Raw genomic sequence first — 17,968 nt, 5'->3', positions numbered from 1 at the left:
ACTTCCTGTGTGTAGATGTGTGCTGTGTAAGATAAAGAACCTGTGATATTGTTAAATATTAGTGGTGCATTTTGCTTGGCTTTGCATTTGTAAAGGTGAAAGGTGATTGTGCAGGAAAATGGAACAGTATATCTGCTGTGAGACAGGCACTAAGAACTCACTCCCATGCTCAGTTATAATTCATGACTGTACTGGTGGGAAGCCCTTATCCCTCTGTGGAGTTAATGCATCTCTACTGTAACCTGCTGAGAGCACCCTGTGTCCCCTCCCACCATCTGTGCATTCACTGGCGTGCTTTCTCTCTCCCCTTTTACTGTGAGATCTCTTGGTGTTAAAACTGTCACACTGCTAGTGCCTGGTAAAGGTGGCTTTATGATGTGTATTAATGCTGAATTGTCATTTAAGGGTGAGGAGGCAGGTAAAGAATATGTTACCATTTGTTTTAAGCTCTTGTTAGAAAATGCTGGGGAGCAAACAGACAGAAAGGTAGATTTTTCACTTCAAACAACAAACAGCTTTGAACAGTACAGAGAAATTGTCGCAGCTCAGGGTAAGAGCTGTTGATGGCAAATGCGTATTTCTTCCCAATCTAAGCATATTTAACTGTTTCTTGGTACAGTGGATCTCTGTCTCTCCATGTCAAGATCTAAACCAACCACACTGTAAATTGAATAATATGTTATTTACCCATCAGCTGAATTTTATTTTCTTGAAATTGATTTACACATTTAGCTGAAAAGCCCTCTTGCAGGCTGCAAGTTGCTTCTTTGCTACCTGAGAGCTGAAATTCATTTGACCAAGTGCTGTGAGCTAGTACAGTCTTAACTAAACAGGTAGTGTATGAAGATTTTTTATTATTATTATTGCTGTAAGGCACTGTCAGAGGACTGGTGAGGCTGTCTAGCTTTGAAAGAATTGCATTCAGCTCACAGAGATTTAGATGATGCTTTATCAACCTGGCACTTTACCACAACATTAAACTCAGAATATGGTTAAAAGACCATGTACTTGACTGTCACGGCAATATTAATTTGCAGTGTTTCACTGGATGTAATCTCATGTAGTCTGTTGTTTGTATTCCTTTAAAACTTATAAATCAAATCCAGACCTGGAATACCAGTGTATGAACTTAACAGATGTGCTGCCATAAGGGACCTGCTAGGTTATAAACTGCAGAAATGATCTTTTTCTATTTCAGATTTCTGGCTTATTCCAGGGAGATTTAGTAGCCACAGAGGTAAGGTGGAAGGTCACGTGCTAGGACAGTAGCACCCACCCGGTGCTTGACGTTGGGTGCAATTGTCAGGAAATCCACCTCTAATCATTTTATTATTCAGTTGTAGCATCCAGCAAAGCTCCTGAGCGAAAGTAGGGCAAGAATGACTTCAGTAGCTCTGTGTCCAGGTTTTCTTAGGTGAAAGATCACTTTGAGATGACACAGCTGAGTAGTCAGGCTGAAATCCTAGTTGGTATTTTATTAATTTTGCACCAAGATAAATCTTGAAATTCTGACAAACTCCATGACAGGTGAAATTCCTTCTTGCAGAATCTGCTCAGCAAGAGGCTGCTCATTTCGTTCTGTTCAGAGGCAGGCAACAGGAGGGCAGCTTTATAATCAGCCCTCAAAGGAGCCCTGGCCGCCCCAGAGCCTTGGACTGATTGAATAACTCCTGGGCCTCTTCCCCTAGGCCTCCATCAGCAGGGGTCCTGTGGAAAGCAATCTCCCGCAGACTGGCACTGAAGTGAGCTTTAAACTACTATTTTCTGCTCTCCAGAGGAGCCTGGAGTACTAAAAGATAGATGGACTGCAGATATTTTATGAGAAACTGTCAGAAGAAGAGCAGAGTAAATGTTTTTTTCCCTCCTTCGAGTCACACGCTGCATCACTGTAGAATTTTTCCCAGAATCTTTTACACTGAAAGTTGGAAATTAATTGGTCGCTAACCTTAATTTCCCCCCTCCCTCTTATTTTTCTTTTTTTCCCTTCCCTCTTTTTCTTCTTCTCTTTTTTTTTCCCCCCTTAAATATTCACTCGGAGGCCCTTTGCTTAACCACAGTTGCAGAAAATCAGTACCATTTGCACTGAAATATTTATAATGACAGAATGAAAAATTGGATTCATTTTCTGGCCTGTAGCCGAACAGTCTGCAACTTTGCACAGCATTGTTTAGCATCTCTCATTCCTTCCTTTCATTGGGGTCCTTTTCAGACACACACACACACTCACACACACGCGCGCGTGCTGCCCATGCTTCAGAGGAACGTTTAGCAAAACACAGAGCCATTTTTAATCTCAGCCTTGAGAAAACAACTTGTCTCTAACCTTGCCACCATCTGGGGTTGGGGGGTGAAGCAAAGGGGGAGGTCCCCAGGAAGCGTGTAGAATTCCTCTTACAGGAGAGGTTATGGAGAGTGACATGCAGTAATCTGTCCTCTACATTGAAGCGGTGTATGGCTAGCATTCTGCATCTTGCTTTGGTGTGTTGCAGGTTAGGCAGGGTGGGCTCAGTATCAGGCTGGATAGCAGGATCTTTCCAGAAAACCCTGTTCTGCCACCAATTCCCTCCATGGCCTTGAGAAACTCGTTTGCCCACAAAGGAAGAGGTTGTCAAAAGCTCCCTTTTGTGCCTGAGCAAAGACTGTAAAAATGCCCTGTGCTTCTTTGCACCTCCAGAAAACAGAAGATGCTGGAACTGTACATATTTACTTCCCTTGAAGCAATGGTGTGAAGGTGAAGTGGTTGATGTTTGCAAAGAGCTTTGAAAATGAAAGTGCGGATCCTCAGGCTCCAATTTGCATCCCCCGCCAGTATAAAAGGTACCTTAGTCAGACAGCCAAGGATTCCCTCAGTACACAGCAAATCCTGTTTATTTTGCAGGCTGGTTCTGTATCACTCCCTTTTGGTCCTCACAGGCATGTCTCAGACTCCAATGAATTCCAGGGATTTTTAATTGGTATAACAATCCCATGGGGCTATTATGAGCTGGCATAAGTTTGGGCAGTGTTAGGAATGCTTTAACATGCACTGAGGACTATGGTAGCCCATGATTTAAATGGTTAGGCCACATGGATTTACAATAATATAAAGTGAACACATAGGAATTAATCTGAAAATGCACACAATTTAGCAGAGAATTGTAAGTCTCTACAGATGTCAGAGTCTTGTGCAGAACTTAATAGGGAAATATATCTGTGAAAAGAGGTATTTCAAAAACCCGTAGAAATTACTCTCCGGTGAGTTTGTAGATTGCCTTGACAATGCAGTTGTTTCTGGAAAAACAAGGCCTGTGGCCAAAATCTTAATTTCTAATGCCTAAAAAGAGGCTTCTTCAGACAATACTGGGTCCCCCAAGGAAGAGGGTTGGATGCAGGGATGGATTCTGCAAGGTGCTGAGAATCTCCTAAAAATGCAGGTGACAGAAATTGCCTGTCAAGGTCCAAAAATGTCACCTTGCTAACATCACCCATATCAAATTTATGACATAGCTCTATTGCTGACAGCAGGTGTCTGTGCATGCTACTAAATTCTGATCTTTCAATCCTACATCATTGATCTAGGCAGAAACTTTTTATTTCTTTACTTTCTTCTGTAAAAGCTTCTTGATGGTGGCTCCCCCTCGAAGCCCTCAGGAGCAGAGGCTGAGCAGGTGTGCCTAGAAGCTGTAGGAAGGGGTGGACATCTGCTGCAAGCACCAGTACTGCTCAGCTAACGCGGCACAGCATTCCGTGGTTTGTGAGCAACACACAGTTCTTACCATTCAAAGTTTCCTAGGAACTTGCAGATTTGTCTTTTTTACCATGTTTCCCAAGATACTTTGACAGGTCAGCCTGAAGTGATGAGCATTCTGACACAAACTGCATCGTGTCTTAGAAATTTTGACTGCAGTTGTTTTACTTTAGTATTGCTTTGATTTGAGAAGGAACTTTGTACAAAATGATGTGGTTTCAGGATATAACAAAAAAAAAATCCAATATGCATGTATTACAGATATTTATGTAATTTCTTGTTTAGACCTTATTATTGCTTTCTGATTTTCTTTTTTCTTCATGTATATAAATGAAGTACAGTATAATTTTTGTCATTTTTATCACTGAGAATCAAAACTAATAGAGATGAGAAAGAATGTGAGCTTTAAATGCAAATATTAAATATGTTTTTAAACTGACAATTTGAAAGCAAATTGCCCTGACTATTTAATCACAGTTTAAAGAGGTCACAGACCCAGAGTAGGCTCTTTCAAATCCAGAAGTATTTCTCTGAGGTGACCAGGACACAAATATACAGGTGTGTATTATTCCTTAGAATGCTAAAAAGATTTGTGGGGACAATAGACTACAGACCACAGTGAAATGGCAGTACAGATGGAATGGTGCAAAATTGTTACTGAACAACAGGGACTGTAAGAGTAGCCAACAAACAAATGTTTTATCTCACTGTTGAAGAGAGTACCTTTCTAAGAAAGCTGTTTTCTCTGCGGGCCTGAACTGCTGTGTGGGTTTTTGTTTGGAGTGCCAGTCTGTTTACTAAAGTTATTAGTTTATAAATTTTGCCATGGTAAAGTAACTGTGAGAGCTTTAAATTAGAATAAGTGCCACTTCTGTGTGGCAGGTTCCTTTGAGGGCTTATTAGAAAGCAGGCCTCCTGTTGCCTGCCCCTTTATGCATGGCACTATTGCTGTGGGTACTTGTTTTATAGCTAACTTTTGAATTTATGTAAGTGTACACTGTGGTATGATGAATTGCCCTCCAATTGCAAAGATTTTGCTTTTTTATTTTTTTCTGGGTTCAAGCTAATTCTTTAAAGGTTTATTTTTATTAGGTGGGTTTTATTTTGATGAATTAAAATTAACTTGGAGTAGGAAATTACATAAGATTGTGAGGGTTATTGATTTGCCTCACCATAGCTACAGCACATCTTTTTGTGAAGGAATTAAAGTTCTCTGTTTCAGATACCTTGGCACTAAATGTAGACAGCAAATGAGTGTTGTCTCCAATTATTTTCCTCATAAATGTGATTCTTTTCACTCAATCCAAAGATTGCCACACTAAAACCAGTCCTAATGGGCAATGAGGGGTGAAAGCAGCAGCTGCAGGAGACTGGATTCCCTAGCAGGACATAGCAAGGAGACTGGAGTACCCAGCACCACAAACCAAAACCAGAGGTGAGGGGTGGGGGCATTTCTTCAACTGTCAGTACCGGGTCAAGGCAGGACCTAATGACATGTCTGGCTGGCAACGTGTCACTGGCCAGCTGTCTGACAGGAACCAGAATGACCAACCTCAGAGAATGACATTTGCTAGGAGGATACATCATCTCTCACAGGGAGGAAGGAAAAAGGCATGAAAGGATGCTTCTTTGTGTGGTACTTCTTATTTGGGGGAGGAGTATTAAATTGTAGGAATTGGACTTCACTGCCTTCCCCATTTTCGAAGGTTCTGAAAACAGGAGAAAGTAAGAGTAAAATTCCTCCCATTTAGCTGTGGTCACATTTCACACTTCCTTTATACAAATGCAATTGAAATAAACCAAACGAGAAAACAGAAGACAATAGAGAATCCAAACTGCATTTTGCAACCAACAACCACAACGACAAACAAGAAATTTTCTTGTTCTGGTACCACATGTTAGTAAATGCTCCAGATTTATTGATTTATAGTGTATGTCCTCACAAAATTTAGAGAATGACTTTGTTATAAAGGGCAAAATAGCATTCTGGTCTCTCTAAAAGTCACTTTTAAAACATGGAGTTTCTTAGACATAAAAGGGGGAAACTCAGATGAGGTTGGTCTAAAAACAAAACGTTTCAACATAGGGTTCTTAACTGTCTAACTAATCACCAGCTATGAAGGGATAAAAATTGTCCTTAGTTTCCTTTCCAAGCAGTAGATTTGTAATTCACATACACACCAAGTCTGCCACATAAGCACTGTCCCAGCTCCTGCTATTCCTGGTTTGAAGAGCTGTAGGAATAAGGACTGTAAGATGTCCAAGATGGGCTGGCACAATAACCAGTTGTGAAGGAAGTCAGAGCACAAAATCCATGGGGGCCTCTGCTTATCAGCTCAGAAATCCTTGGCTGTTACCATCAAATCTGCTCAATCTGGCTTGCCTTGCAAACTGTCTTGAAGGAAAAAGATGCATCAATGTACAATTGAGTTTGGAGCTTTCAGAAGAGGAGGAGAGCTAGAAGAGCACCATAGCTTTTCCTTTTCTATCCTACACAGTCTAAAATTGGCATACCATGGACAGGGGGACAAATTGCCATTTGCATTCCTGATTTCAGGATCCAACATATGCTCCCATCCATTTCTGCATTATCTTAAATGGGTGTATGTATGGATGGATAACTTCCAAATATTATTTCCATATGTGAAAGTTTACTGATTTTAAAACTGGGCTTGTTCAGGGTTTGCTTTCACCTGAGCGAAAATGTTGGCCACTGTGAGTTAATCTTGGGATGATCCACAACTTCCAGTGTGCCAGGTGCTGTTGTACAAGGCCCCACGTGCCAGCTGGCAATGTGTGGAGAATCCAGATTCCAGGCTGTCCCCATGTCACCTGGTGAGCACAATTCCCAGTGTTATGTCAGGGAGGTAGGGAGGTGAACTCGGCGATCGATACAAGTGTGGGATGTGTCTGTCTGTATAACAGGAGTGCAGACAAGTTACAGCACTTTTCTTTCAGGCTGTATCAAGAAACTTGTAATTTCACTTGTAATTTTGTTCAAAGAGATTCTTGTACATGCACCTGTGGAAAACTGGAAAGTATCATTGTTTTAAAGGTTGCCCTTTGCATATAAATCACAGCTCTGTGTGCTTCCCCATTTTAATTGGGTGACCTTTTGAGTCCTATGGACAGGAGCTTGAATTCTGAACTTGCAGGTTGGTTGGAGATTTGAAATCAATTCATGTTTTAGCAATTACTCTGCTTAAAAGCACAGAACCCAAAATGGAAATTTGAGAAGAAGAATTCCCCTTGGAAAATTCCTTTTTGCAAGTCATAGAAAACTTCATTGCAGACCAAATAGATATCCGTAAAATCCAGATTCATTTGTCAGTTTAATCCTTGAAAAGGATCAGGATTCATTGAGTATGAGAGAAAGAGGAGGAGTGAGGAATGTGTAATGTTTCCAACAGGACATTTTTGTGCAATTATCAGTTTAAGCTTCCATTATTTGTCACTAATTACTGCACTGAACTGTTAAATATTTAGTAGTAGTTTGTTTAATTGGGTTTGACCTATAAAGGAATCTGTGCATAGCACAGCTCCAGTTCCAGGAGCCAGTTCCTCACTCACAGCTAGGCAAATTTGTATTCACATAAGATGATCACATATTGTCAGACAAAGGGGTTTGTTTTTGTTGTGCAGGTTTATTACCTCTCTCTCCCCCACAGATTTATTTGTCTTTAAGGTATTTGAAATCAGAACACAAAGTAGAAATTCTGCCTGTGGATGTAAAAGGGGAGGTCAGTCAAACTTAAATTTGTTTAAAGATGTTGTAGTTTAGAAAGCACCAACATGATAAATTAAGCATAACAAAGAAAAAAAATTAAAGCAGAGCAACAGCTAGCCCATGAACACGTGTCTTGTCAAAACACTGACTTAATCCCTGAATATCTTATTAGGCAGTATTGCCTATCAAGGCTTGGTGTCCCCTGTTACTCTGTTTTACAATAGCTGCAGACAAATCTGTATGTGTTCAACTTTGGGTTTGGCTTGCTGGGTCTGACAAGGTGAAGAGACTTCTGGTTGTGGCCTCTGCAGACGGTGTGCAAGAATCAATCAGTATACAAGCAATACTCACTTTGGTTTAGCATGTCTGTGTTCTTATTTGTTCCTGTCTTGAAACTCCCTTGATTTCAGCTGAGCTTTTCTTAATTTATACCAGGGTAACCATAACCATATTCTAAAGTAATAAGAATTTTGATATATTTCTCAGAAGTGCCTCCTTCTGCCGTTTTTGTTTCAGCTTTTATTCCCACTTAATGAACAATTTTCTTATTGGAGAAGAATGCTTGTGTATTAATTTCAAACATTTGCAGTATCACAAAGGCCTTGTTTTCCCACAGACAAGACTTAAACCTGGATCCTGATTATCAGGACAGCCCCTTTGCCATATAAAAGAAGAGGTTTCCCAGTTTTGAAGAATTGTTGTGAATATGCCCTGACTATTGCCCCCTCTCCCCATCACTTTCTCTTTTATGGGGTAATGCACACACCTCCCGCCGTGCAGCCAGGCACATCTTGCCTGAAATGCAAGACATTGTTGCAAGTTTCACTGCATTTCAATGAGCACAGACAGGGTGAGGCAGGCTTATGGGAGGCGATTGCCTGGCACCATAGGTTAAAACAGCCTTCGAGCTACTCTGATTTATGTCAGAGGCTTAGCTGGGAGCCCCCTGCCAACGCTCATAATGAGGAAGGTGCAAGGATGGTGAACAGGCATTGGTGTTTGTGTCTGTTCTCTTCTAGTGACAATGATGAAAATCTTATTTGCTGTTCCCAGAAACATATGTCATTCTTTTCCATACAACAAATCTGTGATATATGCACTCGCATATAGTAATGAATCCAAAAGGAATCATTGACATTTTACTAGTGACTTACTGGAAGTCTCTGAAGAAAAATAGGTATCAGGGGCTTTAGTTTGGTTTGGGTTTGGTTTTAATTTTAAGTTTGCATCCCTGAGAACATGCTCTTCAATTTGAGATTTTTTTTGCAGGTAGTTTTTCTCTGGCCCAGCTGGAAATGCTGAGCAGAAAAACCAGAACACTGAGAGTTTTACATAAATATGATAAAGAACAAAATCTGATTAGCAGTCATGCTATTTCAGAAACATTAACATAATATCAAATCACATAGCTTAGGTGAATTAATTTATATGAATGACTGCAATTCAGTGTGGCTTTCCTAAATTACCATTGTCAACAGTGGTCAGTCATGTCCTAAGATGACCACTTAATTGGCAAACATGTCTGAGAACAGACCTGATTCTCAAAGGCTGGTAAACATCAACTCACCACACATAAATGGTATTTATGGGAACACCGATTCTCTTGGGATTTGGCCCCTTTCTTGTTGTGGAAATAGCTCTGGTTTTAGTTCAGATCAATTTTATTGGGAATCTGAAGTTTTGGAGACTGTATTTTGTTAGGTCTGGGCTGGTGAGCAAACTTGGCCTGAATGAAACTCCTTGCCTACTGTAGTAAATTTATAAATTCAATGTTAGTCCTCCTGCTCTGCCAGCTGCAGTAAGTACTGGAGATGCGGGTGACAGGGATACATTGCCTGGACTTTTTCTGTTCTCTCCAGAACTTCCAAGTCTTCATTCAGTTTCCTACTTTTCACCTATGAAAAACTATTAGACATCATCTCTTTTCTATTTCCCTCATTCACTCAGCATAAGTGTGACCACTGAAATATGAATATATATTAGTGTCAGAAGCATTGTAATTCGTGGGGCAAAACACATCAGAAACATTTCTTAGTTCTGAAATTTAAGATACAGTAATTCAAGTTAATTTCTTGTAGTTAGTGTTTTATGACAGGAAGGGTGGGATCTGAGAGGGGAAATAATGGCTCATTTGTTAATGAGTTTCAACTGAAGTTGCTCTTTTTGTTTTTCACATATGTGCAAAGGACAGAAATGTTTACAATCTGAATGTCCATAGATGCTCTGTCAGTACAATCAAGGATTATAGAATCAAAGAATGAGCCTGGATATGACCCTAACCTTCAATTAATTCATTTGGCGGAGTGTACTATAGGAGCCTTTACTCTTGGTACAAAAACTCCAAATCCCACCTCTACTGTTGATTTTTTCATCTATACAGCAACTGAGCCTTAGAAACCCACATAACTGAATATTCTTTATTGCTTGCAGCATCAGTGGAGCTAGTGCCATAATTTGTTGGGGCATTGAAAGTAAGTTTACTGCTTTCAGATGGTTCAAAATGGCCCAGATATTCTACTGAAACCAGCTCCTAACTATGCAGATTTGGTTTCATGTCTGATTTGGGGTTGGCTGAGCCTCTTCCTCTCCTGGGATGAGCATCAGGAAAAAAATACTAACCCTGAGGTCTGTGAAACTGTGAAATAGTCTCCCAGGAGGAGCATTGGAAGCTCTAATTAAAATTGGACTGGGCAAAACACTTGAAATTACACTATAGGCAATAATCCAACACTGGCAAGATGGGTGGAGAAAACGCCCTAATGGGTCTTTTCTGTCTTTAAATTGTATGAATTCTTGTTCTTCTCTTTTATTATGCTATTTCACCTTTTTGTTTAATAGTGACATAGTGTCATCTAGAAGTTATTATAAGACACTATTGCGAGCTGAGTGAGATGATGTTAAATGTCAAAAGAAAATGCAACAGTTTTTCTGCAGGTTCACAGTGATTATATGGAGATAGGAAAAGAGAAACTGACTGTAAGCGAGAGACACAGCGCAGTGGTTTTATCTGTAAGACAGTGGCAAATTCATTGCATGCCTGCAAAATGCATGTTTATCATTTTGACATTTCGTTTCATATTCTCTTCTTATTAAGAACAACCACATTCCACCAAATCTAACACAGGTGTGGGAAAGTCATTTATTCTAACTGTGTAGATCGCTCAGATTGCTGGAGACATCTTCTATCCCAGTGTTTCACATATCCCCAAAGACCTGGACTAAATAATTTTTTTTTTTTTTTACATCTTAATTTATAGTTTGTATTTAATCTTAGCATTGTACAAATCTAACTCATCGATTCAGTCCTTGAGTATAATCATATTACAGTTTACCAGGAAAGAATCCCTCAGGAATATAATGGGGCCTTGACAGGAAAGTTTGTGCTGCAATATCGAAGCCGCAAAAAACAGAAGAAACAGTGTGAAAAATAACCTTTTTTTATAGTTGGGTCTGAATAAGTTTCATTTATTTGGTTTTTGGTGTTACCACTTAATACTCCTCTTCCCTCCTCCCTCGCCTTTCCACATGGTATAATAATACAGAGATTTCTGCATGAGAGGTCATAGCAACCAGGATAAGTAGTAGAGCATTGGACCAAAGTTCTGGAAACCATGTTGATCCTGTGCTAGGTTTTGCTAAGCTTGCCTTTCCACAGGCCTTTCTTTCTTCCCCTTTGGTTCTGGAAAATCCAACATCCTCTTCTTAGCTGCAGACAGTTTGAAAAGTGTGGTAGAGGATAAGAAGTTGGAATAAAAAAAGAAGGGAAGAGAAGCAGAAAATCTTGATTAGAAAGTATAATTTAATAGAACACGTATTGAACCAAATGTATTGATTAATGTGGTAGATATAGTACTTATATTGATTCAAACTAGAGATTTAGTACTAAAAGCTGTAAGCCAAAAAGCTGTTGCAGATTGCTACAAAAGTCAGTTTAATGCTGTCCTTGAGAATGCCTTCACAAAGAAATTCTTCTAATGTTTGAGGAGTAGGTAGAATGCGGTATATGTCAGTTGGATCCCGGAGGGTTTTATTTTGTACTCTAATAGCTGTTACGAGCCTACATTATATCCAAGGAGTAATTTTCCTTAGGGGTGCCCAGCTCGCTTTGTGTCAATATTCTAGCATTTTAAGTCACGTACAGTATATGCTTCTGGGAACAGTGCAGGAGCCAGCCAGACTCATAATGGTCTGCATTCATTAATAAAGGCAGAAGCTTCTGTCCCTCCATTGCCCACTACAGGGATGCCTCCCTGGTCTTTGGGGACCCGTACAGACACATTTAAAGAAAGCTTTATTTTGAGTGGGCAGGAGATGAAATGCAGGACTTGCAGGCATTTCCTAAGTCAGCTATATGCCCGAGCACAGGGGTGACCTTAATGGGTCAAAGAAGAATGCAGGTCAAAAGACTTATTATCCAGACTGTTGGAAACCAATTGCTTTTGTTAAAAAAAAGTGTAAATTGTGGCGCTTAAAGGTTGATAGTAATGTGGAGCTCTGTTTTACAACCTGGAGCTGGATTGCAGTGCAGTGGGGTGGATTTTTATTTTTATGAAAGCAAAAAAATACTAGATGGTCTGTAAGGTACATAGATAAAGGATTCCAGATAAGTGATAACATGTAGGGTACCATAATTACTTAATCAGTGATGATTGATTACTCATGTTTGTGTTCCTGAACTAAGGAAAAAATAACATGCTGCTGTGGTACTGTTACCATCTGTTGAAATAATGCACCTACATTTCATCTTTATGCCTCTTCACTTGTACCCTGTTTGCACTGTTTGTCAGGTACAGCCATGTCTTGGTTCATCTGCTCATAAAATAGAGAAGTCCCATTTAAATTGAATGAAACCACATTTCACATTAAGGATTCTAATGGGCCACTGAGTCTGTGGCTATCTGTGGGTATTTTTTTCTTCTTTAATTTTGATGCTGTGGGCGGGAACTTTTTGCCAGCTATTACTTCTCATGCTCCCTCTGAAACACAAAGGCATGCACCAAACAACAGGTATTATTGCCTCTTTTGTCTCCAGCCTTTCTGCAAAGAAACCTTTTTGAATTTGTTTGCAAAGGAGATTCTTCCACACAGTATTATCCTGAAATTCTTTGTGTGTTTTCAAGTCCTTAACACTAGTAACATGGATATCTCAAAGCATTTTCATCCAGAAAAGTGGTGGCATGTAATTTTATAGTAGGTCACATAACAGTTGGGATTCTGGATCCAGCTATCAAAAATAATTATTTCTAGGAATAGGGCAAATGCACTTAAAGAGTTTCTTTTGCTTGTGAAAAATACTAAATTCAGATTTTCCCAGTTAATATACCTGCTTTCCAGGTAACACTGCGACATAGAAATTGAGGATGTAGGGGTTTTCCTGGTTTGTGTCTACATGATAACAAATGCAGTGACACACACACCCCTCCGGCTTCCCCATTCCTCCATTTTGTGCATGCAAAGCTTGAATTTGTATTTGCAAACTAGTGTCTCCTCATGAGATCCCAGCTCTTGGAAATTGGAACACAGCTGTTGCTGAAGTCCAGGAAAGATTACATTGAGAAAAAATATTTTCCCCTTTCCATGGCTAAGCAGGAAATTGACATTTTTGCTTTGTAGGGAGACTAACACATAATTAAACAGATGTGCTAATGCACAATCAGATTTGGGGGAGGCAAAGGAGGGGAGCATATGATACCTCCTGTACTTCGCTAAATGACTTCTCTTTGGCAAGTGGAGGTACTAACTGCTCCAAAGTCAGGCAAGCTAGTTGAGGTTTCTGGAGGAGGCGTGTTTCAGGCTTGTATAGTGTGTTTTTAGTGAAGGGCAGCGTGCTCTCCGAGGCACTCAGGGGATCTCAAGTGCAATATTGTGCTCTCCCTGGGTGTGCCGCGCTCCCATGGCCCTGCCGCGTCCCTGCCGGCGGGAGCTCCAAATTCCGCTTTCCCCGCGTGCCTGATCTCCCACTGCCAGGGAGGCGGGAGCTCGCTGCACACGAGGCAAAGACACTATCACAGTCGAGATCTGCTGCCTGGATAATAGAGGAGAAATTTTGCCCTAAATTTTTAAACACAACACCCCTCATAAAAACAACAACGGTTCATAACTGGGATTAATGTTTGCAATTTTCAGTCACTTAGACATGGGGTCTCCAATAGATGGCTTTTGGTAGAGTGGAATATGGCTCTCTGTAGGATTACAGAATTTTCCTCCTTTTCTTATCTCTCCCCTCCCATCCCTTGCCTGCTTGTCTTGTCAATGTTATGTTCCTGAAGCGCTTCCACTTTGTATTTTTTTGCAGCTTAGCCAAATAGGTATTCCTCCCTAGTCCCTAATGTTTGGGGAGCCTTAATTACTGTGGAAACTGTGTTTTGTTTTGACTGTTTACAACACATCTTGTTGCCTTTTTAAGGCCTAAACTGTTCAAAGCATTTCCTCATGTTCCTATCCTGCCCTGTCTCATTCTTCTCTGCAACGCTTGTTTGGTTTTTTCCTATTATTTCTTCATTATCTCCAGAGAATCTCATTTTGCACCAGGGCACAGGAGTCAGGGACACTGAGAGCTGGGGCAAGTCAGTCCTTATGCTGTGCTTTATTTTGTCTCCTTCATATTTGGGCATTTTTATTTTCTAATCAAAAATGTCATTGCAGCCAGAGTTACGGCTGCAATTTTAAAACACCTTTTGACTGCTTCATATGCAACTGTTCATCCTGCTTCCTACTGATTATGCATTTTTCACTTAGTGAAAAGAAATAAAAAATGGGCATGACTGACATGCTTACTCTCAGTAGACTAGAAACAAAAGACCCCCCCCCAAATATCTGTCTGCAATGTAACAATTGGTATATTACTTCACCTGCTCAGAAGCAGAGAAGAAAATCAGAATTCAGGCTGCCACCCCATATTTAACTTGTCCTGTTGTTTCTAGGTACTGCAGGGTCTCCAATAAGCCTGTGGTGTTATGCTGTAAGTGCTGCAATAAATGGACACAACAGGATGACAAAAGGACTGACTGTCAGGCTTAACTCTTAACTTCCTTGCTTTTGTGCTTTAAAGTCAGAGCCCATTACCTGTGACCAGCCAGCATTTTTGGCTGCATCTATTGTTAGTGCTTTACAGTCTTTTGAAATGATTTTATGGGAAGGATGAGGAACTAGATGAAATCAAGTGGTGGAGCGTATTTTTCTAACACTCTTTGGCCTTGGACAGTCTGGAATTCCTGCCATCAGCATTAAATCATTTTGTATTCACATCTGGAAATTGCATCTTTGAGTGTCACTGGGTCATTTTCCTTTAATCTTGAGAATGGCACTACATTAAAAATTCCTCAGTCTTACTGTAAGATCCTTTCCTTGCCAAATGTCCCATGAACTATTATTTGTGTGCGTGCATGGTTTAGGGAAGAGTGAAGGAGGATGGGAGAGAGGATTTTTAGGCTGGTCTGCAGTCACGCTGTAATTCACATTCGTTTCACCGAGGCTGTTTTCATGTGCCCTTTCATGGGTGGCTCTGGAGGGTATGGTTCAGTAGATGTTCACTTTGTTGTAAATGATGACTGTCTTGTGGGAACAGGTTCATCCTAGAGTGCGTTAGCCCAAAGAGGTTTAAAGACAGATTAACTTAATAAAGTGGAGTGAAGGGTCTGGATGTGCTGGGAGCAAATCATGGGATGTGACACCCCTGCCCTCTGGGTCACTGGCCCAAATCTGGCCCCGATTACTAAGGGGAAAATTCATCACTAATCAGTGGCTGCCCTGTTGTCCAAGCAGCATTCACAGACATTTTCTAGTTATCTGTGGATCCAGTGTACACTGCAGAAAACTTAAGATGTATTGGATTGGTCCCTTGCTCTTGGGTCAATGCTTGTGAAGGATCTGAGCCAGTACAGGCAGCACAATAGCATCTTTCTGAAAGTGGTCAATTTTGTTTGAGGGGTGAGGAGGAAAGAGGGTGAAACTGGTGTTTGCTGCTTGATTTAGTGATTACTTGTACAGGAAAGAAGAATTTAGGACTCCAAAGTCCATGCTGTGTTACTGCACATAAGGCACTGCCTTCACCTGAAGAAAAATACCTGTGGGTTTTGGTGGCCAAAGGGCAGACTGTGCCAGCCCCTCCTGTTTTCTCATCAGTCTCTGAGCTCTCTAGCAGAGTTTCTCTTACCATGTGGGGGAAATAGGTTTTACTGCAGGGGTACAATTGAAGCAGTGCCACAGTGTAGGAAGCACAGGCCAGTTAGCATGAGACTTAGGGCAAATGCACTTCTCATTTTTGCAATGCATAAACCATGAGCCATGTGTAAGCAGACACCAGGATCACTGACCTGGTCTGCAATTTCACTATGGCAGGTCAGCCCACACCCTGTCTGCAGAGACTGTGTTGCCCTTCTTGTGGCACATGTAAAGGATACTGGTGTGAAACAGCTGGCAAAAACTCCTCTCTTCCATACTTATGCTGTTTCTGGCTAGTTTAAACAAGGAGGGGTCAAAAATATTCTCTTTATCCAGCCCATCATTTTACAAGATATGTTGGGAAAATTGTTTTTGCATCTTTCTTTCATACAGAAATGCCTGTCCTGTGACTAAGTTGTTTCTTTTGTTTTTGTTGCAGAATCATACGATGACCCAGCACAGCAGTTAGTGCAAGGCCCGTCTCTTCCAGAGAATTCTTTGTGGCACAAAAAGGGAACACATTTTACTCTTTGCACGAAACTTTCATTGTTAATGTATATTATTCAGAATCATTGTATTGTACCATAAAACTTGTATTATCGAAACTGTTGGATGTTCATGTGTTTGAACTTTTGAGCACCGGATAGACTTCCTGTATATAAAGTGTTGCACATGTATTATGTTGTCTGATACTAAAATGGTCTTATAAAGACAAGTGGACTTGGGCCCTATTCAGAAAAGATACAAATAATAATAATACTGTGTGAGGAGAAAAAAATAGCTTAAGAAAAAATGTCATTTTCAAGGAGGAGGGAGAAAGTAAAAGCTATGTTCCATTGCAGCTCTGTTTGGCCTCCCTTTCGTTTAAACTTCAGTCCAGAAATCTCTCTTTTGGTATACAAACGGATGAATCTAAGACTATTTTTTATTGCTGAAGATTCTTGCAAAAAATATGAAGAGACTCTTTCTCACAGAGCAGGAACCCACAGTTGAATAAGGCCCGTATATATATTTGTAAGCCTTGCGATATGACAGATAGCATTACCATATATGCAATAGTTGTTATGTAGTTTGTCAAAGAATTTTTTTTCCTGGATACCATTTGAAGCTTTGAGTGTTCAAGACTTTCCTTAATGATTTCACATGGCCAAATTCTTGAATCAGTTGAACTAACCTGTATGTTACTGTTATTAATGTTTACTCTGCGGTCTGAACCTGGAGATTACTGGAATTGTTTTCCAAAAGGAAATAAATTCAGTTTACCATTATGTGTGAGTGTGCTTGGTGTCTTGTCTTTTTCCTTAGAAAGTAGCATTAATATTACTGCTGTTATATTACCTAAAGAACCACCAAGATCTGGAATCCCATTGTATCAGGACCTGTACACTGCTCAGTAAAACAGGTTGTTTTTCTCAAAGGTAGGTATGAAATAAATGCAATAGTATAAACAAATTTGCTGGCCCACTGAAAAGCAATATGTGCTTGAGAGTGATATCCACTGTTTTCTGGATTTATTTGTTTCTTTTATTTGTCTGTCTCAGCAATTTCATACTTACACACTTGACACATTGGTAGCCAGAGGAGTCACCACACATCTTGCTTGTGTAATTATCGGTAAATTTAAATGAAGCATCACCTGGTGAGCTGGGTCTGGTGCTGGCAAGAGGGAGCCACCACAGCTCTGGCCAGCAGTGCTATTAAGCTGACATCCCTGACCCTCTCCTCTGGCATGGGTAGCAGAATTGGAGGTGGTGCTCACAGTGGGGTGATGATCACTGGCACCACGCCCTGGGGGGAGCTCTCACAACACCTCACGCCTTTGCTCAGGTCTGAATTGGCTCCTGACTGCAGCTTCAAGGAGAAGAAAAAAGGGGATAAAAACTCTCCTTGCCTACTGCACTGTCCCCCACTACTCCAGCTCACCTACAAAAAAAGCCAAAAAAGCATTCTCCAGCTATTCTAGTATCTCATCCTATTGCTGGAATTCTAGTTTAATCCCATGAAAACCAGTGCTGCTGAAATACTGCCTTTAAACAGCCACACATCACAACAAGTCCAAATGTCTAGAACTGCTCGCCTAGTGCTGTCAAGGTAGATATAAAGTGTGATTTCCAGTTTGCGGAGTGTAACAATTCGACTCTTTACAGATGGAGGACAGAGAGAAAAGTAAAGTCAGAAAGTGTTGGCTACCAGATATTCCAAGAAAAAAATATGTCATATTTAATACTGCAGCTTTGAAAATATTGTGCAGATTTTGCTAAATTCAAGAAAGAAATTCCCAGGTTTTGTATTAATATCTCATTTGTGCTGACAAAAGGATAAATGCAGGCATGAATACATAAGGCTTGTAA

At 40.4% G+C, this 17,968-nt stretch overlaps 1 protein-coding gene across 5 annotated transcripts in view; it reads left to right on the top strand.

Annotated features, from left to right (window-relative positions):
* ZNF521 (zinc finger protein 521) overlaps nt 1-16,885 on the top strand; it is a 230,794-nt gene extending 213,909 nt beyond the window's left edge. For all 5 annotated transcript variants that reach the window (XM_059477817.1, XM_059477790.1, XM_059477808.1 and 2 more), the window contains one exon: nt 16,057-16,885. In XM_059477817.1, the coding sequence (XP_059333800.1) occupies nt 16,057-16,086 (30 nt within the window). In that variant the 3' untranslated portion in view covers nt 16,087-16,885. The remainder of the gene's footprint in view (nt 1-16,056) is intronic.
* Nucleotides 16,886-17,968: the final 1,083 nt, after the last annotated feature.

The sequence above is a fragment of the Ammospiza nelsoni genome, chromosome 1 (genome assembly GCF_027579445.1).
Source record: "Ammospiza nelsoni isolate bAmmNel1 chromosome 1, bAmmNel1.pri, whole genome shotgun sequence".
NCBI lineage: Eukaryota > Metazoa > Chordata > Aves > Passeriformes > Passerellidae > Ammospiza > Ammospiza nelsoni.
This window is presented reverse-complemented; position numbering and strand designations above follow the sequence as displayed.